At 40.9% G+C, this 24,898-nt stretch overlaps 1 protein-coding gene across 2 annotated transcripts in view; it reads left to right on the top strand.

Moving 5' to 3' along the window:
- The window catches only part of SORCS3 (sortilin related VPS10 domain containing receptor 3), a 418,783-nt gene that overhangs the window by 366,526 nt on the left and 27,359 nt on the right, over positions 1–24,898 (top strand). For both annotated transcript variants that reach the window (XR_013838924.1, XM_079976042.1), the window contains exons 15-21: positions 174–291; positions 1,195–1,328; positions 5,907–6,020; positions 8,022–8,193; positions 13,665–13,851; positions 19,523–19,656; positions 24,370–24,493. Coding sequence is in view for 1 of the 2 variants with exons in the window: in XM_079976042.1 (XP_079832168.1) it covers positions 174–291; positions 1,195–1,328; positions 5,907–6,020; positions 8,022–8,193; positions 13,665–13,851; positions 19,523–19,656; positions 24,370–24,493 (983 nt within the window). In the remaining variant the exon portion in view is untranslated. The remainder of the gene's footprint in view (positions 1–173; positions 292–1,194; positions 1,329–5,906; positions 6,021–8,021; positions 8,194–13,664; positions 13,852–19,522; positions 19,657–24,369; positions 24,494–24,898) is intronic.

Here is a 24,898-nt window from a genome sequence, read left to right as displayed (position 1 = left end):
TGGAGAGATGATAAGAACCAGGATGTTTCCCTCTGGAATTCTGATTCTTGTTTCCACTTTTTAGATGGTTCATAGGAATGTTGTGTAGAAGGAATATTTTCTAATGGTCCCCCCCCCCCCACTTCTCTCTCTCTCTCTCTCTCTCTCTGCTTTTCCCCACTATCAACCTACAGGATCTTTGGCCATATTAATCTCCGCTCTGAATGGCAGCTAGTAAAAGTAGATTACAAATCTTTCTTTAGCCGAAGGTGCAACAAGGATGACTTTCAGACGTGGCATCTGCACAACCAGGTACTACTACTATACCAACAGAGCTTTCCTCGTGCATCTTTCAAAAGAAATACTCGAACACTGGCACAAATGGAATCCAAGACATTTGATTCAGTGCATCTGAAAGATGGATAGTAGGGAGGACTGAATAGGAAGAACTTGACCCACAAAGTTAGGGAAGAAACCAACCTGCAACTAGCTGCCAAAGGGAGAATTTTCAAGTCATGATATTGTTCAGGAAAGCAGAGGCAGGAGTGACAGAGAGTCAATAGCATCTGCATGAAAGCTTGGAGAAGGTGCCGTGGACACACAAATCAGAAATAACTAGGAAGTGAACAATTCTCCCCTTGTACAAATGATCATCACTAATTATGATGAACCACAGTATGACTGTTATGGCTTGGTTAAATGGTGTGGTATCTGAGGAACTTGACTGTAATTATGGCAGAGGGATAAGAATTAATTTGAGTGAAGAATTGCTGTTAAAATAAGGAAGTGAGCAGCTGTCCAGGAAGCTGTTTCAGAAATCCATATCAGACTATCAAATCTGTTACCAGGGATTAACCAAGGTTCTGCAGAATGCCTGGAGGGAAGTGTACATCTGAGAATATGCAGAGAAAATACACCTCCTCTTATTATGATTTGTAGTTTTATTTTTCCTGTATAATTTTAGAAATTGCTATTAAGTTAGCAGGCTGCCAATACACAATTTAGACAGTATTTTAGATTTCATTTGCTTTCAGAATTTGGAGATTGTAGAAATAAAGGACCAAATGCAATATGGTGACTCATTCCCCAGGCTTTCAAGAAAGATTGGGAACTGGTGTCTCCTCTACAAATTACCGGTAACCACACCAGATATGTAGAGCTCTAACTCAACTCTCCATTGTCTCTAACTTAACTCTCCATTGTTTTGCTTCAAAGGGTGAACCTTGTGTTATGGGAGAGAGGAAGATCTATAAGAAACGTAAAGCAGGGGCATGGTGTGCACTGACTAGAGATTATTCAAGAACAGTTGTCTCAGAACCTTGCATATGTGCGGAATGGGACTTTGAATGGTAAGCCATGTTTTCTTTTACTGTGCTTTTCTTGCAACTCTTACTGTTACTTGTGTGTTGTGTTCCAAAGGTGATGAAAAATAATGCAACATTAATTTTTGTTCACCATATTAGTATAATAGCCCTAGGGATAGGGGAGGAATTTATTTTAAAAGGGCTTACACTTGGAATTTGGCCGTTCTGGTGCAATCAAGCTTTGACTATATTGGATCCTCTCTTGAATCGAGCACCTATTTCCAAGCTGCTAATGCAAAGGAAGACAGTCTTAAGAATTTTGAAATTAAGATATTTCAGAATTCCGCATGCCTTGCCCTAAAAACCCCCCACCAAAAACAAAAATGCAAAAACGAAACAAGAACCAGTTACTGGCTTGCTGCAAAAAATGATAAAAGTCCATAGAAGCCAAATTAGGTCCTTAGGATCTGGAAGGAATGTTTTCTCACAGAATTGAGTCCCATCTTCAAGTGGTATAAGAACCTCCTCTTCCTCTTTAGGATTCTGCTGTCAAAGAACTAAATTTGGTATTCTTATGTCACATAAAAAGTAATGGTAGCCATGTTGGGCCATAAGAAAAACAAATCCATAATCCATATTAGGGCTGACTTTGTTAGGCTTCCCAAAATGTCACAGAATGCCACAGCCAAAAATATCAACAGGGAAATGTACATGTAATCATATAACAACAGAAAATAATCTAGACCTTTTCCCCTCTTTGTAGAAAAAAACGAACCATGTAGTATTATTAGCATTCTTGCTTGAAGTTTCCTTCTATTAGTTTTTTATTTACCCTTGTCAAGATCCCCGCCCCCAAGCAAAACAGAGCAGCAGTTGGACGTGGTGATTTTTCTAGCATGCAAACCCTGGGGGAATTTCAAGCAGTGGGAAGGTGGGCAGCTTGTGTGTTTTTAATATACATTTACCAGAAGTTAATGAACGAGTCTGAGGCCTTGAGGGCATAGAGCAATGTTGTCTTTAATATTATTTAATATTAATGCAGTTCGTTCTTTCTTTCAGGCAACGAATTGCTCCTCCCAAACATTTTTAATTACTGAGTCACCATGAGGATATATCTATATCTATATCTATATCTATAGATATATAGATACACACACACACACACACACACACACACACACACAGACACGGCCAGTGGCGTAGATTGGGGGGTGCAGGGGGGGCCCGGCCGCACCGGGCGCAACATCTGGGGGTTAGGGTTAGGGGGCACAAATCCACGGGTTAGGGGGCGCAAATTACTTGCCTTGCCCCGGGTGCTGACAACCCACGCTACACCACTGCACACGGCTGGCCCGCTGAGAATGATTAACTTTGATTTTTGAGACAGAAAAACATTAGGGAATCTCTGATCTGCTTTAAGTAATTTGGAAATGCTTGCCTTCAAAGAATAATGGGATCCAACCAGGGTAATTATGGGCTACTGCACTCTGCCCATTTATGCACCTTTCTGAATCCTCTGGAGGCTTGAGAAGCTCATAAACAATAGTCAGTTATGTCAAATCCACTCCTATGACATAATGTCTGAATGCTGCATGAGGTACTCCAGGACCCCTGTTATTTCTGCCTGCCTTCAGAGTGACATTTTCCGCAATGGGATGGCTGTCATGAAATACTGCCATGACTTCATCCTTGTGTAATTGGATAATATATCTCTGTTGCTGAGCTTCATGGACCTGTTTTTTCATTCACTAAAGCAATATCTACGGTCATTTCACACAGTATCCTTTCTGTGTAGTTGTATTGGGGGGGGGGAACTTTAGTGTGAACCATCCTTGTATATGAAGATGGCAACAGCTAATTCTCTGCCAGCATGACCAGTGATCATGGATGAAGGGTTTTGTAGTCCAGTAACACCCAGAGGGTCAAAGGTTCCCCAGTTCTGATCTACAGCTGGGTAGGACCTCCACTGGAAATTCTAGAGAACCATTGATGATGGCCTCCTGGACTTTCTCTGAGGTGGTTTGGTGGCACAGCTGCTAACCCAAAATTCTCTCTTTGCTTTTCCAGAAACAGAATTTGAGGCTGGTGGGAAAGTGCAGGAGATGCAGATATGCTAATGAAAGTGGATGAGAGGTTTTCCAAAGTTGAAGCAACCTCCACCCTTTCTTTTGTAATCTTAAATTCTTCCCTTTCCTTGCACATTTGACATGTAGAACTGCCATTCACTTTCTCTCCCCTCTGTGTGATTTAAAGTATAGTTTTGGATTTGCTGTTTTTTAAAAATAATATTTATTACTTTTAAAGCTTACAAAAAAGAAAAGGAAGAAAGAAGACAAAAGAAAAAAGAACAAAAAGAACAAAAAAGAGAAAAAACAATACAATACATAAACAATACAAAACACAACCTTAACACATTAAACTAACACAATAAACTAAACCAAACAAAACAAAAACAATTTAAAAACATACATCATACCTTTTCCATATTCTATCTTTCATTCCCTTGTATCATTGACCTCCTCTCACCTCCCTCTTTGTATTCCACTTCCATTAATTGTTTCAGCAATTCCTTTCCACCTTTCTCTATTTTCTATCATATAAATGTCTTAACATATTTTTAATCTTATTTCCATTAAAATTAGTATACTTATTTAAGCTTAACTCCTTATAGCATTTCAGCTAAAGCCATAGAATTTCCTTCCAACATTTTTCTATCACTCATTAATTTTACAATATTTCTATATATAGACTTTAAATTTCCAATCTTCTTCCACCATCTCCTTTCCCCAGTCTCGGACTCTACCAGCCACTTCCGTCAACTCCATACAGTCCATCAACCTGGAGATCTTATGTCCGAGGCTCTTAACTTTTTTCCACGTCCCTTCTGCCAGTCTTCTTCATATTCTTTGATGTTAAAGAGCAGATCTTGGGGAAGCTCCAATCCAACGATACTTTTATTCCTTCTCGACAGGTCAGCCAGATTTCCATAATTAAAACTAGGATCCATAAAGTATTTCCGGGCATGTTTCAAAATTCCTCCAAATCCAAAGGCCCCCAGAACTCCAATCTCCTCCTGACCCAAGTCCATATTCCAAAAGTCAGTTAATCCCTGCATAGAGGGATCTTTCCAACTTTCCCTTTCTAGTCCAGGCCAGGCTCCGATCTTCAAAATCTGACTTTTTCTAGTCTCAATCATAAAGGGCCTCAACTTGTAGTCCTCAATTTGCCTCTGTAAGGCTAAGGCTCCCCCTTTAGGTTCGACAACAGCAACTTTCTCCTTCTCCTTTTCAGCAATTTGTCCTGTTGAAATAGATTCCTGTGCCAAATCCTGAATAATTTCTGTATTGGTGCTCACTTTTGATTCCAAAATCTCAATTTTAGTAGTCATAGCATCCATCTTTTTATGAAGCTGTTCCAACAAGTGGCTTATCTTAGAAAATGCAGTCCATAAGGCTTCTCCTGTCGACATTCTTGAATATCCAAGGTCAATCTCTAGTTCTCATAGTTCTTATCAAGCAGCTGGAGCTTTCCCAGCTCCACTCTTGTAACAGTTTCAAAAGCTCCCTCTAGAGGGGAACAGTCTCCACTTGTATCAATCTTTTCCAACACAGATCAAAAAGTAAAGATAGTTTCAATTTTCAGATACTTTTCCTCCCTTTTAAACGCAGAAGCGGACAATGGAAACAATATATTTCTCTTATTTAACTGACTGTCAACATCCGTTCTCTTCGCTGTCAATGAACTCTCCCGAAACGTCAATCACTGGGAGCCCGTTCCCAGGTTCAGAGCAGTGGTAATTTAATTTTAATCACTCTCTCCTGCGGGATACACAGTCCAAAATTTCCCCCCCTCTTCTCCTGCTTCCAAGGGGGGTCTAATAATTTCAATCGATGGAAGTTTAATCTTTTACATAAGGCTTTCCGAGTCCTTAACTTGTAAGCTCTTTTCTTCAGTCTATTTACAAAAAGGGAAGGCGGACTTCCTGTTTTGAACCTTCCCCGTTCAATGCCAAGTTAAGATGTTTAAAGATCCAATTTTCCATTTTACTCACGGGTTGTTGTTTAAAATCCAATTGTCCACAAGAAAAAGTCAGCGCTCTCTGGCAACAGCAATGCGGCTTCACTCCATGAAAGAAGCGGTCGATTCAAAGCACCGCGCCGATCACCCCACGTCGCTCCGGATCCCCAAAACAGGGTTTCCCCGCGAGTAGGGGAGGCGCAAAAGGTGCCAGCCGAATCCCAGGTTCACAAGCTTCTTCCGCTTGTGATTTCAATGGGTCTCCACCTTTGCCGTGGCGGTTCAGACCCAACTTTTCACGGAGCAAGTTCCTCCCGATCGGAGGAGCTCCGCCATTGCCAGGGGCGCCAACCCGGAAGTCCTAAAGTATAGTTTTGGATTTGGCCAGGGAGAGCTGGGTATAAATCTCTACTGGTCCATGAACCTCCGTATGTGCCCTTGGAAAGTCAATCTCTCTCAATGTACCTCATTGGGTTATTGTGGCAAAACAATCCTATGTATGCAACCCTGAGCTCTTTGGAAGAAGGGTGATATACAAATGTGATAAAAAAACTGTACTTATTCATGGCAAACCATCATAAGTGTCTTTTTGGTTTATTTCCTTAGTGACTATGGGTACGAAAGACACAGTAATAATCAATGTATCCCAGCATTCTGGTTCAGCCCATCTTCCCAACTGAAAGAATGCAGCCTTGGACAGAGCTACCTGAACAGCACTGGGTAAGTAGGCCCACAGCCTGTCACCACCTTGTAGGGCAGGGCTGGCCAATGTGGTGCCCTCCATGTTTTGGACCGCAATTCCCATCATCCGCAACCACTGGCCATGCTGTCTATCTGAATCTGATGGACGTTGGCATCCAACAACAGCAGGGGGTCGTACATGTTGGCTACCTGTGTTGAGGTACCTGCTTTGCCATGTCTGGTTCATTTCCAGGGTAAGCTGCTGGCTGATGTTTACAGCCTTGCTTTTTTACACCACCAGCTTATTCTTCAGAAAGCCATTCACGTAAAAAATGTCTAGGAAGAGATTCCCCAGAAGGCCCAAAGTTGTCTACTTTGGTGTCAAAATTAAACCCAAAATAGCAAAAGTCTTTTTGTGGAACCTGTTCATTTTAATACATATGGAATTAAGCCACTGAGGTAGAAGCAGAATAGTACTTACTTATCCCCATTCCTAAACCCCATACATCTGAGAGGTAGGCTTGAATAGAGTCTGTTTGTGCATACGAGCTAAGTGTGCATAGGTTCCGTTCAAAGCTTACTTTAACTTTTAAAGAAAGAGACTCAGAGCTGTATGAGACCTTATATTAAATGTTCATGTTTTGCTAATTCCAGCTCAGTTTGAAGTAGCATAATAACCTGAGGACAATTGGTTCTTCTGGATTAACACTGGGCCAAAGTATTCAGCCCAGGCTTATTTGTTGGTTTCAGGGGTGAGGTGAAAGCTTCTCTCCACCCCAAAGACTTGAATAACCTTCAAGGACTCAGCAAATTCTAATACTTTTCTGGGGATTTAGCTTACCATTATTGACAAGAGTTTTGACTTTTTTTGCCAGAATAGGAACAACAACACTTTGCTTCCACTTCAACAGGCAGCATAGCAGTTCCTTCTAATTTTGAACAGAATGCCCCAAGGGGAATAATGTTAGAGTTGCTGAAGTGACAACAAAGCAATTTTATTCGGGGTGGGGGGAGAGAGGAATGGGAAATCTCAGCTGGCTCATCAATAATGGTAATCTACTCTTCCACAAAAGAATATCAGAATTTGACAAGGCTGCCCTGGAAGTCGCTGAACCTTTGTCTCCTTTTCTTGTTGGACAAATAGTCCTATTCAAGTGGGATTCCAGATAACCAAAATCAAATCAAAGAGTGTAACAGCATGCATATCTCTTCTTTTGAAGTACACTGATGCAAAGTCAATGGCACGTGTTAAATCAGAGTTGGGGAAATATGATGCTCCAGACCAATCTATCTAGCCAAGTGCTTCTCAAACATGGGTCCCCAGCTGTTGTTGGACTACAACTCCCATCATCCATAGCTAGCAGGAGCAGTTGTCAGGGATGACTCCTCCCAGGCCACACACCCCTCCCCATGGCACACCTTCTCTCTCCTGGCTCCACCCCTCACTGACCTTGCTTCACATTCTCTTTGAGTGCTTTTGTCTGGCTGTATTGCCAAACTGTGATAAAGCCTCTTTCTTGCTTGAATGGAGGGCAGAGAGTGGTGTTTGTGTGTATGTGTGTGTGTGTGTGTGTAGATACTAGCCTACTGTATCTCAGTATAATATATATTCCTTGTTCCACTCACCTTTTCCTCTGGTTGTGCCCACTACTGATATGTAGCCACAGAAGGTTGTCCAGAGAAATATGCGTCCCTTGAGCTGAAAAAAAAAAATCTAAATTTGTGTCTAAATGGTTTCTTAACAAGGGAGTAAGGTACATTGAAAGAAATAGAAAACCAGTGAAAGGGAGACTAATAATCTTTCCCAACCTATATTTTGCCTGTGTGCATTTCTACAGTTTAGCGTATGTCTTGGCGCTATCAACAAAAAGCTGAAATATAATGGATAGCGAATGCTGCAGTTGATAAAAACTTTCAATTTCTTTACGTTTCCTGTTAGCGAGCACAATACATATGCTATCAAACGTTGGTTTTTTTTTCTTGTGAAATATGACATTTAAATAAACAACTCAACCCAACTCAAATTATCATATTTCACAGGTATCGGAGGATTGTTTCGAATAACTGCACAGATGGACTGCGGGAAAAGTATGCTGCCAAGCCTGGACAGTGCCCGGGCAAAGCTCCCCGAGGTCTGCATATCCTCACATCCAATGGCAAGTTGGTTGCGGAACAAGGGTTCAACACAACCTTCAGAATCCTCATGGAAGAGGTACCACTGCTAGGTTGATGATAATATAGGATTCCTTCCCCTTTTGCTGCTCCCAACCTTTATCCTCTTCTTCATGCATGATGAATTTTAAACATCACTGAAGGTGGTGGTGGATGAAAGTCTGAGTTAAAATTATAAGACTTTTAGTAATCATTAACCGCATTTTCATTTTGTTACTTCCTAGAAACAGTCTGGATTTTATAACTGATGACCCCGTAAACCTTTTTGTGGGGGTTGTATTGCAATGCTGTTCAAGACAAAAATGTTAACTATATAATATAAGCTAGAGAGAATCTCAGACTTTGCCTTCATGAACACCACAAAGGTAAAATGAAGCTCAAAGATGCCACCATTTGAACTTCACAAGGATAATTGGTAGCCTCCTTGTCTCTAGCCATAGGGCAAGCAAACAAAATAAAGGAAAAAGGGAGCCAAGAAGCTTTCAAAGTATCCTGCTTCACCATCTCAGGTTTCACAGCACAGCAGGGTATTCATTCTCTTTTATTTTCTGGTTGAAAAAGGGCAAGTGCCCTCTTCTTTCTGGACCAGTCAGACATCAGAATGAGAGCTAATAGCAAAGGGGTTAGGACTCCATTGACCTCTGTATTGGCTTATACTGGGAGCCTCACTTCCTTTGAAACCACTGATTTAAGCCTATCAAATTGCTATGTTTTATTTATTTTTAAGATCATTGATTTTGTTCCAGAGTTCCGTGTGTCTTGAAGATTCAAGTTCTGCCTTTTAACAGCAGCTTTACTGCAGTCCTGTACAGGTCTACTTAGAAGTAAATCTGATTGAGATCTATATAGCTTAAAGGTAAAGGTAAAGGTACCCCTGCCCGTACGGGCCAGTCTTGACAGACTCTGGGGTTGTGCGCCCATCTCACTTAAGAGGCCAGGGGCCAGCGCTGTCCGGAGACACTTCCGGGTCACATGGCCAGCATGACATCGCTGCTCTGGCGAGCCAGAGCCGCACACGGAAACGCCGTTTACCTTCCCGCTGGTAAGCGGTCCCTATTTATCTACTTGCACCCGGAGGTGCTTTCGAACTGCTAGGTTGGCAGGCGCTGGGACCGAGCAGCGGGAGCGCACCCCGCCGCAGGGATTCGAACCGCCGACCTTTCGATCGGCAAGTCCTAGGCGCTGAGGCTTTAACCCACAGCGCCACCTGCGTCCCTTCTATATAGCTTACTTCCAGGTAAAAAGGAGATCTGAAACTTTAGGATTCTAGGATTGCAGACTGTTTCTCTGAAGCCACCTAGCAATATTCTACCCAATTACACGTTTAGCTTCCTTTTATTTGAAATTCACCCAAACTCTAATGGTTTATTATTATTTCCTTACTAAATATGTTCAGCCCATATGTAGCCTGGCCTTCTTTCCAAATGCAGCATACATAGAATTAAGAGTAGCCACCAACTTTTCCCTAAAGTGAAATTTCAGTATGAATTTAGAGGGTTTTGCTTGGACACAGTACAGAGGCAAAACTCCAATGGATGCCAAAGGCGGGGAGAGATCATTGTGTGATGCCTACCCAGGATTCATAGAAAACATGGAAGCAGGTTTTTAACACAAGGTGTGCTTTGGGTATTATCTGTATTTCACCAGCACCCAGTGTCCTTTTGGGACTGGGGCTGGTGAAGAAGCTATTCAGGCGGTGGACAAGACTGATAAAACAGACTCAACTGTTGTCACTAATTTCTGCCTAAAGCAATATTTCAAGGTGATTTTAGAGGTTCATGCTTGGGTAAAACATCTGAAGAATTTGAAGGGAAGGGGGAAAAAGAGTTCTGATACTCCTAGTGAAATTTCTCAGGGGAAGAGTATCTGCATACCCCACATGGTGTTTTTCTATTACATTGAGACCTGCCAATGTCAGAGAATTGTTCTGTGACTGAGTGTATTTCTAAGTTGTTATTTCTGAGATAGAGTAACACCAGAACCAGTGGTCAGGGATGATGGGAATTTCAACAGCATCCCTAAGTGCCTTTCGGCTTGGAGATCATGATTCTTCCCTTTCTTGTTGTACCAAGCTCATTAGAGAGCCTGAGCACATAAAGAACAGTACACACAAAACATTTTGAGCATATTGTAGTGTCTTGTTTTTTGGTTTGTCTGTTTGCTGCTGTTTTGGAATAGGCTTTTAAAAGTGTTTTATAAGAGCAAACACAATTGATTATTAGAGGTTGGCATGCAACAAAACTCTTCTGAACATAGTGATTTTATATTGATTTTGAGCCTGTCCAACTGGCTTTATCTACTAGCAGTTTCAACTTTACAGGCTATCTGCACATTATGTTCAATGTGTTGCTTTCACTTGCTTATCTGTTTTATAGCATCCTGTTGGGTGGGGAAAGAATCAGGACTGGGACTGTGCATGCAGGAAGTCACATACCCTTCCATGTTACAGACCCAGCGAACATTGCTGTCCATCTCCAAAGCTGCTATTTACCCCAGGAATAAAGCTGCTCTTTGTGGCCACAGTACTCTTCCAACCCTGCCTAAGTGCACATTTTGATGTTTTCATGAATTCCTCTCATATCATGTTAATGACAGGTGCCATTGACAATGCCAGTGATAGCAGATGCAGCTAACAATAACAGCAGCAGATGCAAATCCTTATGCTAGCAATACCAGGTGCATAATCACATATACTAATAGACTAAGAAGTCTATATTCAGGAATGTCTATTTAGGAATAATCATTTATATCCCCAAATAGGGATGAACAAATCTGCCAATTTCAGCTCTCTCTGTTTCTCATTTTTCCAGACATAAATTCATTTCTCCATATTTTCACAGCAATCGTCATGAAAATTTGTCAGCAGTTTAGTCCAATTTTTCCTAGTACTATACATATTTTATATGCAGTTTTAAATAATATACACACTATTGTAAAAAATGTTCCCTACCATAATGCATTTTTCTCCACGTTACTTGAAGAACTGCATCCTAAAATTCAGCAAAGTGCAAATTTAGAAAAACAGCTGTGTTTCGGTTCATGTAGCTGTGAATTAGGCAGTTTCTCATTAAAATCTGAATGAAATTGGACCCCTGCCCCCATGGATCTTTGAAAATATCACTTATATAGACATATCCTCAAATTATCCAGAGAAAGGCATCTTGTTGTGGGTAATTCAAGTGAGAATGCTGAAATAACAAAGTTGTCCCACATCCAGAAGATGTAGTCAGGGTTTTTGTTTTTTTGCAGAGAAAGGGTAAAGACTGGCTATCAGGGTGGGAATGGGTGAAGTATGCAACCAGTTGGTCAAATATTCTAACAAGCTCTTACTGTGTTGACCCCATCACCTGAGGATGGCATACACCTGGATTTCTGAGATGCCTTATAAGTAACTTACTTTCTCACCACCATTCATCAATTGTCAAGCACACCCAATTTGCAGACATGTGAGCTTTAAGACGCACCATTATCACATTTCCATTTGATCATTTTACAGGACTAGCGCTATAAAAAGTGCCTCTCAAATATATCCAGCGAGCAGTGATTGTTATCCATTTGAAATGCCTCCACTTCATTTCCACCTTAATTTATATTCATAAACTAAGGGAAAGCTGACATTGCATGTGTGGCGGTTGATACACCTTTCACAATTTTATATACAGGAAACATAGTTGAAAGGAATGGGATTAGCGGATCGCCGCAAAGCGGAGCAGGCTAGTAAGAGGCTGGAAAAGGGATTTGCTTCTCTTTAGATACGAGAGCACTGTTCCTTTTCTCTTGAAAACTACAAATACACAATGAGGGCATGGGTTGGGAATTGTGGCTGCAACATTAGCAAGCTGAAATGGTTCGATAAGAAAAATGATATGAAATTATATGCACCTCTTATGAACCAAGAGGTGCATATAATTTCATATCATTTTTGTTTTGTTTGCTTAAAAATCCTATCTTAACTCTGTTTAAAGGACAGTAGTAATGAAATATCCTCTCCTTGTCTCATGCTATGTGGTATGCTGAAAGAAATAGATTGACCTCTGGAAGAAAACTGGTTAATCAAGGCCAGATATGATTATAAGGAAATGCACAATTATCAGTCTTTAAGCTATGGCAGCACTGATTAACGCAGCTTAGAGCTATACTTTCTCAGTGCCAAAAATCTCTCAGGCAAAAGAAGGAAGTTCTTGCATTGGCTTTGCCAGGAATCTCTTCATCCAACAGATAACTCTAATAGCTTATGGTTATAGTGTGCACACATTTCTGAACCACAGTCAAGGCCTCTTGTTTTGCAATATATAACAGTCTGCCAGCAGATCACTTTCCTTCTTTGGCAATTCATGGTGGGGAACTAGCTGTCCCGATCAGCTATCTCTTTTCAAGACTTGCAAACGCAGTTCTAAAAGAGCAGTTAACTTTTTTAAAAAAGACATTGTTAGCTACTAAACCCAGAGATCCTGGTCCTTTAACAACTAAACCAATAGTCTATCTGTGCTACTCAATTTTGAGGCTAACTATTGTTTATAAAATGTACCGGTTGGTTCAGAAGCTGCCTTTATCAGACCACTGTCCAGCCAGTTCAAAACTGTGTTGACTGGCAGTAGCTCTTTTGGGTTTCAGTCTGGAGTTCTCTCCCAATCATACTTGAAGATGATGGGGATTATTTTGCATGCAAGGCAGATGCTCTGCCACTGAACTATGGCTGGTGCTACAGTGCCAGAAATCCTTAAATCCACTGTATTCAAAGAGTCAGTTAAGGCTTTTAAAGGGGACCCAAGTGGTTGCTGGGAGATCCGATTTTTATTCTCAACTCTCAAAAACCAGCTTCACTGTGTTTCTGGAGTAGACCAGGTAGCAGAATTGCTTTTCTTTACATTCCTATTTAGTAAAATGTGAGTGTCATGTGGGCTAAACCACTTATGGGCTAAAGATCTTGAAACGACTCCTGATGCTTGGAGATGCAAAATAATTTCATTCTACTCTCTGAAACTTCCTTGAGCATATCCAAGTGGTTCTTTGTTTCTTTCTGAGGTGTGTTGTTTTGCTTAGATTCTGTTCCTCTACAAACAGAACAGAATCCTTTCAGACTGCAGGAGTGGGTTATGATCCCCTGAAGAAGAAAATTAACACAACAGGGAGCAGGTTGTGCTTGAATGTCATCGCTCACCTGTAACTGAAGTTGTGCAATCTATGCTAGATCTCCTATACTACACCTAGACATTAGTTGCTGGCCCACCAACTTCCTTTCAGGGAAAATATAAATCAACCAACCCTAAACTATATGGTGCAAACTTTAACATTTAGAAAATCTACCCTGCCTTTCTTTTCTTTTCTCATTTTTTATTGCCGAATATATCCTGCAGCAAATATCAGGTGTTCACTTATTGCATTGCAGGAAAAGTTCAAAGCTTTTGGGCCATGTTTATGCTAATAAGGTTCTCCTTAGTGGCAGTGCAGTGTATAACATAAATCACCCTTATCAGCCACATTGCTAAACCACTGTGTTTCCTTCTCCAGGGTGATCTCCAGAGGACAAATATCCAACTAGATTTTGGAGATGGTACTGCTGTGTCCTATGCTAATTTCAGCCCTATAGAGGATGGTATCCGACACATTTATAAGAGCACTGGGATCTTCCAAGTGACAGCCTATGCAGAAAACAACCTGGGTTCTGATCTGGCAGCACTCTTCCTGCATGTGATCTGTAAGTAGTTACCTCTAGTGAGCTTTGAAAAAGCCCCTCCATAGATTGCATGCAAAGTTCATTGTTTTGGAAGACTCCATCCTTAATTCCAGTTTTCTATATTACAGTTACTTGTTCTTTTTACTGTTTGACATGCTTTACCATTCTTATCTCATTCATTTTGTACAACAACATTGTAATATATCTTCTTGAAGTACAATCCTGTACACTAGTAATTCCCATAGGGAGGTAAATGAGCATAGGATTTCAGCTTGAATGTTCTTATTTTACATATGGTGAACAAGGGCCAACAGGGTGGATCCAGTCAGAGTTGAACTTATCCCCACTGAAATCACTGGGACTTCACTTGATCAGGACTAACTTTTCACACTGATTTCTGGGCACAAGGCAATGATTCACCAATGCTCACCTAAGGAGTCCTATCAGCTTGACCCCATGCTCAATTCCACCTTTGCCTGTTTTGTAAAAAACCTATTATAAATTGTATTTAACAGACCACATTGCTCTGAACTTGTAGCTAATTAAACTCAGTGCTAGCCATTTAGAGTTTTTTGGAGTGGCTAAAACTGGTGAGAATTTATACAGCTTTGTTCAAATACACTAAAAACAAATAGACAAATTATAAATGTATGGTACAAAGCAACAGCCATAAATTGAGCTGTAAATAAAACAATTGCATGGACTTATATAATATTCTTACATAGGTTTGAAAACATAGAGTGAAATCCAGCAGTGTCTTTCCACCAATAGAAGTGGCAGAACACACATGTGCCTCTCTGGAGTGGAATGGGGGGGGGGGTTGCAGGTGGAAGAAGGTGTAAGGGAAAATATAGTTTTGTGATGTTGGATATTGCCCATCTGCATTTCTTTTCCTTGATAAATTTGAATTGCTACTTATTCTATGAAAAGGTATTTCCTAAAATACTTTCTTCTTACGTTTTTGGATTCCTGGTTCTTTTTTTGCTAAGGCTCCTAGTGTGGCACTGTGGCAATCACACAGGGTCCGCGGATGTTTGACGGTCTATTGATCCCTGTGCCACCACTGTGATTGCCTCCTCGCTGCCACCAACCCATTTCTCTCGGGTGCACACAGAGTCCAGACAGTTGTTAACATTAAATCAAATAAGCAAGTTTATTTCATAAGCCTTAACAAGTTTATGGTTTCAGTTAATTTTTCTTGTCAGTTTCTTAATATTAGTTTCTTTACTGTCCTATACATTCCTAACAACTTCAAACTGATTATCTCAACTATCTATCTAACTCCACCTAACAGTTTCTCTCACTCTCTCACAACACAACTTGACCAAACCACAAACTTAACCTCCCTCTTCCTTCTCCAACTCCCAACTGACTTTCCTACAGCTCCAACTCTAACTCTAACTCCTCCCCTTGGGTTCCCACTGGCCAATCACTTCACACTCATTTAACCCTCTCCTTATGATCCACCTAGGAGGCGAACACCACAGGCACCCTCAGAAGGCTCCCTTGGCATCTACCAGGAACCCCACTCCTCCCAATTTTCTATTGGAATTTGTTTTGGTTGTTTGTGAGGGGAAGAGGTTGCCTGCTTTTTGGTCTGTGTTTTATTTTTTAGTGGTCTCTAGGAGTTTTGGTGGGAGGATTCTGTGAATTACCAGTGTTTCTTTTGTGAAATGAATATTTTGTGACATCCACAGTAGTTGCTTATATTTCTAAATGTGTTCCTGGGCCCTAAAAGATTGGGAGACCCTGCTTTTTGGGTGCAAGTATCATGTGTAGTAACCATAGGCCACTCACATTTCAGAGTTTGACGTTTCAGAGTGCAAACCATGTATTTGAAATATGATTGATTCAGCTGTTCATTTGCACTTCACCTGAAGCATGCCAGCAATGAAAGATGCTACCATGAGTTTCTACTGATTGAGGGTAGAAGGAAGGATCAGAGGAGTAGGACATTAAAAAGAAGTCTGGCAGATTCTCTGCACTGAAGGTTGGCAGGCAAAAAGTTACAGGGAACAATGATGTCAGCCTTTTACAAGAAACAGTTGGGATCAAGTTCTGATATATTTTTTGGGTGATAATGTCACAAAGGAAGATTGTGAAACTGAGTTTTTTGCTCTTCTTATACAGAATTCTCCAATTAGTTTTAGAGAGAAAGGCTTCATTTGCACTGAACATTTAAAGTCCATATCTTGTTGGACTCGTGGCCATTTGTCAAGTATGATGAAAGCTGTAATCCAACAACTTCTGGAAGCCATTACATTGGCTGCCCTGGGTAGATCATACTGAGTTAAATGGATCCCTGTTCACATCGCCTCCAGTCAGCATGACCAATGGTTGGGAAATATGTGGGTTGTAGTCAAATAGCAGAAGGCTGCTGTAAAGATTATGGAAACCAAATGCATTAATGAATTGCTCAAACATCACCCTTCATCTGCATGTCTTAAAGTACCTTATAGTCTTTATGGTTCCTTCTTCAATACTGTCAGCAAGAAATGTAAGATTTCTACCACCTCTGCCTATTCATCGTAACCAACTGAGAATCATAAGACTGAGCTGTGCTTCAACTGCACAAGTCTAATATTCCTGCTAAGGATGATTGAATTAGGTTGCATGGAGAAATTGATGCTCAAGAGTGAGGCTCTTCTTCATGTGCCACCTCCTCATGAAATCTGGAGGGTGGCAACATGAGAATGGGCCTTTTCTGTGGTGGCTCCCTGCATGTGAAATGCTCCCCAGGGAAGCTCACCTGGTGCCTTCGTTACATATCTTTAGGCAGGCAAAAACATTCCTCTTCCCCCAGGCCTTTGGCTATCTAAACAATCCATGGCCTTTCAAACAGGGGTGGAGGGTGGGGTTAAAGGGTATTGTTTTTGTTTCCTATTATGGAATATATTTTGGTGTTTCTATATTGTCAACCACTCTCTGGTCTTCAAATGACATGTGGTCTAGAAATTTAATAAATAACTACTACTACTACTACTTATTGGGGTAGTGATGAAGTGGGATAGGTATTTACAAGTTCAATTTCCCTGCTAGAATGAAGGTATTATTTAAAGTCCCAGTATCCCTGGCAGAGAAATGATGCCATTCATATCAGGTTTTGTGCCCTTCAAATCTTGGTTATGCTAGTGGGTGCTTTGCATTGCACAAACATTTTGCATGCACTCACGTGGAATGTGTGCAAAAGATCAAGCCCTTTCCACTAGGACCGTATATAGAAGTATCTTATTATGTTTCATGGTTACCTTTCTCAGCCAGGACTAATTATCATGAGATCCCACGGAGACTGTGCAAAGAATAAGGTTCATGATTACAGTGTCAGATACGCATAATTAAGCCTCTCTTGTGTTAAATATCCATGGAAGAAAAATATTTTATGCAAACTCTCTTAAACTCATACTGACAGAACATATTGGACCTTGAGCGTTCACCAGCAGGAGTGTTAAGGGGGTGGCCGAGTGGGCCTGAGTCCTAGATCTTTTGCAATCGATTCCAAAACTTTCTTTCCCCTGTTTTTTAAAAAAATCACTTTAAAAATGGTAAATTTGCTTACAGGACAGCTTTCCCTATGAAAATTGGCCTAAATCTGCTAACTTATAAATGAGCAGATGCAAATGTTATGCAAATCTGTGTAATGGGCCTGTCCACAAACTTTTTAAGGACTTGGAAACATCCCCTGCATATGCATTTCCATTGGTTCATTCAGGCTCTTATTGTGTCCATGCGTGCATGTGTAGATAAATGTTTTTTTCAGATTGGTGTCTGCATTGTGATGTATGGGTTTTAATGTGTATGCACTGAAGAATCTTTCAGAAAGTCATCTTATGGATGCAAAACAATATATTAGAACTGGCCTAGAGAATAAATTGATTTACGGTGAGATCTCCCACCTGCTTGTAATTAGAGCAGTTTACCTGACTGTAATATCTGAGCAGGCTCAAGAAATGATCAGTTATTTTGAGCATGCCCACTGCAGAACAATGACAAATTATCATTCAGTTCCATACACGCTTGCTAACGAAAACAATGGGGGAAAACCAGATGGAGAGAAAAACTAAAGTTTCAGTTTGAAACTTCAGATTTTCCCATCTGTTTGTAACTTCTTCTTTTTTTGTCCACTCTTGGTGACAACCTAAATGCCTAATTTCTTGAAATGAAAGCTTAACTATCAGTCTGCTGTTTTGCTCTGAGGGCATTGTAGTAACTTGGTTAACTTTAAATCAAACCATTTCACCTACCAGTCTAGCTTCTGTTTTCATAACATCTGCGACTTCATATGTGCTTGGGCTTTGTTTTGTATAAAAAAGCACTCTTTTCTCTAGAATATTTCCCAGAATATTTCAGGTACTTTGTAAGAAGGAAAATATGAGCACAAATTCTTATGTTCCATGCCTATTCTGAAAAGTAATCATGTACAATATTCAGTGTGTATCCCTTTCAAATATGTCTCAGATGCAGTAACTGGGAAATGGAATGGGACCCTAATTCCAAGGATTTCAAAGAAACATCCCTGAATCTTACATGCATGTATCCTTCACAGTTCAAAGGGCATGTGCATATATTTAAACTTTTATTTCTGCACCCAAGTAGAATATAGAAACAGATTCTACCCATAGATTTTACCTTTTGACAAGTAAGTTAAATGAACCATAAGGATCATGTAACCAAACTACTAATGGATAGTTGCTAGAGGATACATTGCACACTGGATTCTTGAATTTTGCTAATTAAGTTTTAGCTATATTTGGATTTATTTAAGATGACCATGTGGTTTATGCTGTGTATTTTGACAGTTCTGTAGTTTGTAAACTAGCTTTAGTACAATAACTTAGAAAGATGGCATACAGTTTTAAAATGTAAGGAAATACAGCAGACTGAAAATGTAAGGAAATACAGCTGACTAAAAATGTAAGGAAATACAACAGACTGAAGGGTTATTCACAAGCAACTATGGGCAGTATTCAACTAAGCTGTACTCCCAGTAGACCTATTGAAATTAATGGACCTAATGTTCATTCATTTCAGTGGGTGGGATTCAACTAACGCAAAACGCTAGTGGAAGCCATCACAAGGGCTCCTGCTAGCTCAGTGGAGCTTTCTCATGTCCTCCATGCCTCCCCCAGACCTGCTCAAGAAAGTCAGGAGAAACCCCAAAACAACAAGTAAGGGGAGGAGAGGGAGATTGTTTCATCTGTAAACAGAGACTCTTGCACTGAAGTGACAATGAGACGAGCGCAGCATTGAATTTCTCCCAGTGGATCTACTCTGAATAATTACCCCATGTTTACTGCCTGCAATTATCACTCTGCCCAGAATGCACATGTGAAATTGCCATCACAGATCATACTTGTAGAACATCACTGCTATCAGTGAAGGCAAGGTTAAGTACTTTCCATAGCTGACTCGGATATTATGGTGAGCTTTAACCCTATTATGACTGGTTAGCAAAGCCAGGGACAAGTTAAATTTTAAAAAGAAGAAAAGAATTGGAGTCATTGCACATTTCGTTGTCAGTACAACAGGCGGAATTGTATATACTGTTATACACCAACCTTTGGTTGCTACAAGTGTATTACGTTTTTTAAAAGGCATTTTTGCATTTAGCCGCTTTAAAATTTTCACACTTTGCACAAATTAGAATTGCACAGAAGGAATTTCTAATGCATCTCACTGTGTTTCCTTTCCACAGGTCCAGTAGAGCGTGTCGATTTGAGGGTCCCCTTTGTGGCCATCAGGAATAAGGAAGTAAATATCACAGCTGTGGTTTGGCCCAATCAGTCGGGTACCCTCACATACTTCTGGTGGTTCGGCAACAACACAAAGGTTTGAGACTTTTTAAAAATGAAAAAATAAAAATAAAACCTTGTTTATTTTCTTTGAAAGGATTCATATTTGAATCGTGTGATGTTTTGATTTTATATGTGGAAAGCTCCACCTTATTTGAAGCCACGGTAAAAGCAAGGTACCGGTAATTTTTCCTTGCTGTTGAAAAAAAGCTTCTTTGTTTTCTAAACTTTGCCACTGCCCCTCTCTCGATCTCTCTCTTTCTCTCTGCTTTTGTACCACCCCTTGTTGTTTGCATGAGTTCTGACAATATGCAGTTGGTTATTATTGGAACATTGTGTGCAGAAGCTATTGTTGTTACTAGAATTCAAAATTATACACCACTATATCTACTGGATAATGGTGGGCTTTCTGCTCAGCATTTAAAAACCACTGGTGATCAAATAAGCATCATTTCCAATATGAATGTCAGAACACACTTGTAATTTTAGAATCTCACACAGTGTTTTAAATCCAATGGGGACTGAATAATTTTTGGCATCTGTGAATTCAAGCTAAGATTGTAAGCAGCACTCTCTTAGGCTGTCCATGCTGTTTGTGCCTTTGGGGACATTTCAGAGAAACTGAACAGCGAAAGTGCTGTTGAATGCTCAGTCACAATCAGTCACCTATTCCATAGAGCCACACCGATAAAAATTATTCTGATACTAAGCACTCTGTATAAATATTTGTGGGGGGAATGTTCTAGTGATTGCTTAATTTAGATGTTTAACTGGGAGATAAAATATTTTCTTGGTACAATTGCTTAGCCACAAACTGGGATTTCATGTCTCACTTGAAAGACTGTGGGTTTCAAACTATATTCAGCAGCTCCTCACAAATGTATCAGCAGTTCCTAACAATGAGAAGATCAGTATTGGTGAATGAGCTTTCCTTCAATAGAGCTTATTTGCTACTAAGATGTATTCTGAATTCATGTGGGGCAGGAATGGAGCCCTGCAAACTTGACCGATTGTCCAGTGTGAAACTCATTTGTGCCCTAGTATGCACCTAGGGGATCTAAACCCCACTTGCCAGAATCAGATCATGTTGTACCCTAGGGCAAGAGTGGGACATAGGAAAGGTCCCCAGTCATTTTAGTTGTGAGTGTGCTTGGCACATACCTCCCCAGGAAGCATCATCACATAGTGCCATTAGCAGGCATTTAGTCAGAGAAGACATCTATTTGACTTTGACTTGCTAGGTTGGAAACTATTTGGAACCTAAAATAGTGGTGGTCCCCCCCCCCTTTTTAAAGAACAAAACATTGTAGTTTCTCTCACATACTGAGATATCTACACTTGGAATTTGCAAATGAGAGTAATTGTAGTTGCATTTTTGTACCTGCAATTTAAATCTTATCTATGCTTATGCCTCTGATTCCTGGGTGCACTCACAAACTTAAAGCCCTTTAAGCTGCAGATGCAAAATGGCACCAAAATAAGGGGCAGCTTAAAGCTGGTAATAGTATTTGGCTTTGCAAAATGGCAATAATCATGGGAAGGCCGGAACAGAATACTAAGCAATGCTAAGCTGCCATTCTGATAGTCTGAGGATTTACTGATATTTTCCACTGATTCACAAGGAAGGGAGCTAAAAACAGCTACAAAACTGCTGTTCTTCCAGGGCCCTTCTGCCTTTATTCTCTCTGGGGGGTTCCACTGTTCTGAGTTGTTATTACTCTCTGACCTCTATTGATGCACTCTGCGGGAACAAAGAACTCTAGGGATTGTTTCCTTGAGCACCACAAGCCCACGAGGCTTGGGAGCAATCCTAGAACTCTTCACAGGAGTACTGATCTGTAGCCACAAAGTCTAAAAATCTACACTAAAGCTTTTCAAATTTGATGGGTTAAAAACAACAGCATGACACACATTCTGCAATGTTCTTGTTTAAACAAAAGCAAAATACTTTCTCAACATGATGTGCAACGTTTCCCAGTTCCCCAGCATTGCTCTTTGGAGAGCTTGATTGCAGGACTTTGCTGATGTAGCCCCATAATAATCCTATTATTTAAGTCACCAGGCGAGTCTTTTGCAGTTTTAATATTCAGACTGATCCAAACAAAAGCATGACCTGTAATTCACGGATAATGGTTGGTGGATACTGCTGCTGCTTTTATAGTAGGCATTAATCTGTTAGGGTGGTTGATGTTGCTGTTGGAGCTGGAAAAAAGCACTTATGATGAGCGGCAGGGTGGGCAGTGCGCCGATAGCATCCCTAGGCTGCACCTCTGGCCCAACACCAGATGCAGACCCTCCATTCCCTCTCCAAGACAGAGGGATTTTCCAGTGGTAGGAAGTAAAATTCCTATAGACTACAGCAGCACCTCCTTCCTGCCCCTCCAGTCTGGGCTAATATTGCACCGTGTACCCTGGTGGGCAGAGTTTAGTCAGAACTGACCCACCCATTTCCCCTACCCAGGTCTTGGTAGTACACACCAGGTCAGCCTGCTCATTGACAGTCAGCATGATGGATCAGCATGATTTTATTATGAACCAACCTGGCATTCCACAGTGGAACCACCATATTGCTGAGTACAGTGATAGAATGAGATTGGTACCACAGATAGGTGAGAGCTTGGTTGGGGGGATCTCAGACTCAAGCTTGGGATAAAATTGATTCTGTTCAAGTTCTGCTGTAAATACGATAGCCACTCCACATGTCTGAAAACCAGTTGTGGCCAAACAGCATTCTTGATTTTGCATTACAACTTGCCATGTGGCACAGCCAGATTGATTTTTCACTGCATGAGAAGTAATTTTTCCTGAACAGATTTATCACATTAAAACAGCAAATTGGCAGTGTGATGGCAGGAATCAGGCAAATACTTCATTGCACTGCCAGTTAGGACGTTAACTGAAGACACTGTGCAGTATAAACTGACTTTGATTTTTGTAGAATAGCCAGATTCTGATGCCTTTAACCCATGGGAGGAGTGATGCAGACAGAGATGGCAATTTAGGCTATTTGTAGCCTCATTGCTTCACTGTAGCCTCCTGCTTTAAAGGTACCACTGCAATATACAGCTCCATTTTATACACATCCTAAAAAGGGAAAGGTACCCCCCTAGACGAGCCTTAATTTCTTTTTCTAGATAGAGCTATTGTAGTGAATTGCTGGTCCACTGCTTTAGCAATATACCTAAAGGCCAATTTGCTTGGATTAACACAGGTCCAGTTTAATAAATGTGTCTGGCTGTCTAATAGGTTTTGAGCAAATGAACCTTAAACTCCTTGATTTAATTTAGAGTTAGTTCCCAGACCTCAGTGCATGAATTAAATCTAAGGAGCTACCTGAATGTTAAAACTCTGTGATGGGGGTGAAATCAGCCATGATCTAATAGGACATACACCATAAAAGGGAGGCAATTTTTAAAACAAAACTGGCTTCTTATATATTTCTTGACTTGGAAAGCACTGCTAAAGTCCCCAGAGTGGGTTGTAACCCTGCAAAGGGTTTATGTAGAATTTATGTAGAATTTGAGCATAAAAGAATGACCTCATCTCAAAAAAATTATGCCAAGACTTGCAGGGATAAGAGAGTGAAAGAAACTTGGGAGGGGCACAATAACCTCCAAATAATCACAGGCTAAAAAGGTGCATGGCTTTAAACACAATCAAAGTTCAGATGGTAAACAGATAATGGCAAACTATTTTATTCCAAAACAGGACCAGGCCTTGTAGATGAGACACCATGGCAATACTCCAGGCCTGTACCCCGGCCCTGGTTCTGTACCCTGTTGCTAACAGCAGTCATACACATAGAGAACAGGAACATCAGATTGGAGTGGGAAAATGAGAGTAGGTGGCAATGAGCAGCAGTCTCACTCTTCAAAATATGTATTTGGAAATCTCATTCTTGCAGGAAGCAATGGCATCTCTTCACCTCTTTTCATCACAGACACCCTGAATTTCTCCCCTGGCATAGGTAGCTACCAGTCCAATAGCATGCTCCAAGCAGACATAGAAGGACCATCAACATACGACTGTATGCAGGTTAACAACAGCTGTATTATTGATAGGTTTCCTTTAACCATGGCTAGGGCTTTATTTGAGATGCAGAAGAGAGGGAATAACAATTTACTGGGGTACTTGATTCCTGCTAAAAGTCAGCACCCAAGCTAGATTTGTTTTGTTGAATGACTGACTCATGCCATCACACCCATAAAGAGGACTCAATATGCAAAATGTATGGTATTAGGAGGGACTGGATCACCACACTCCCATCTCCTGGGCATGTTTACAGCCACAACTCATGGTAATTGGAGCAAAAGACCCAAATGAAATTCTCCCTCTTGGCTACATCAACCTTGGGCATGTGAACCTGACAGGCACACTATGGCCTCACTGTCTAGCATTCACCAAGGTGTGCATGTAAAGGGAGGTAAAACACTGGAATAGGAAAGAAAGAAAGAAAGAAAGAAAGCTTAATAAGTCTAGCCCCTGCCCCTTCTTGATTGGGCTAAGCAGCCCTCATGCCTACAAGAAGTCATTCCCTGGGAGAAGCCCCTGGAGGATTCTTCTCAGGAGTGTTACAAATTTGCCCCACTTTAGAGGAGCCACACATTCCTAGGAGCTAGTTGGTGACTCTTTCCCCACTCATATATACAAACTAAACTGATGCATTCAAATCCATATTTTTGTTTGTGTGACCCCTGTGATTCATGGAATAGAATACTAAATTAACTATGAATGCATATGACTTTTACAGCCATTCATCACCTTGGACAGCAGCATCTCTTACACTTTTACTACGGAAGGAAGGAATACCATCACAGTGCAGGTCTCAGCTGGCAGTGTCCTCATCCAGGACACCAAGAACATTGCTGTACATGGTAAGCAGACACAGACTAATTCAAGAGATACACCCCCCCCCAGCAACTGTTTCTGGCTCCTCTTCCAATTCTGTCCCCCACTTCACCAACCCCACCACAGAGTTTAACAGTGGACAGAAAACACTTGGGATTCTGCATGCAGTCAAAGATAACTGCTGTAGGCTTCATTCTAGGTTCCTTTAAGACATAACAATCCTCCTTAAATCCTTTGATACTTAGGTCTTAAAGGAGCCTAGAATGAAGGATAAACACGATGCCTAAAAACCTGCAGGAGTTACTGCCTTTTGTTGTTGGCATTCTTGAGAGATAATGGAGTGCACCTCTGGGGGGTGAAGCCAAACCAATGGAGAATCGCAGCACCTGCTGTGGCATCACAGCATCTACTGTGGTTGCAGAGACTAACTC

The sequence above is a fragment of the Podarcis cretensis genome (assembly GCF_951804945.1).
Source record: "Podarcis cretensis genome assembly, chromosome: 5".
Taxonomy (NCBI): Eukaryota; Metazoa; Chordata; class Lepidosauria; order Squamata; family Lacertidae; genus Podarcis; species Podarcis cretensis.
Note: the sequence above shows the minus strand (reverse complement) of the source record. Positions and strands in the feature narration are given on the sequence as shown.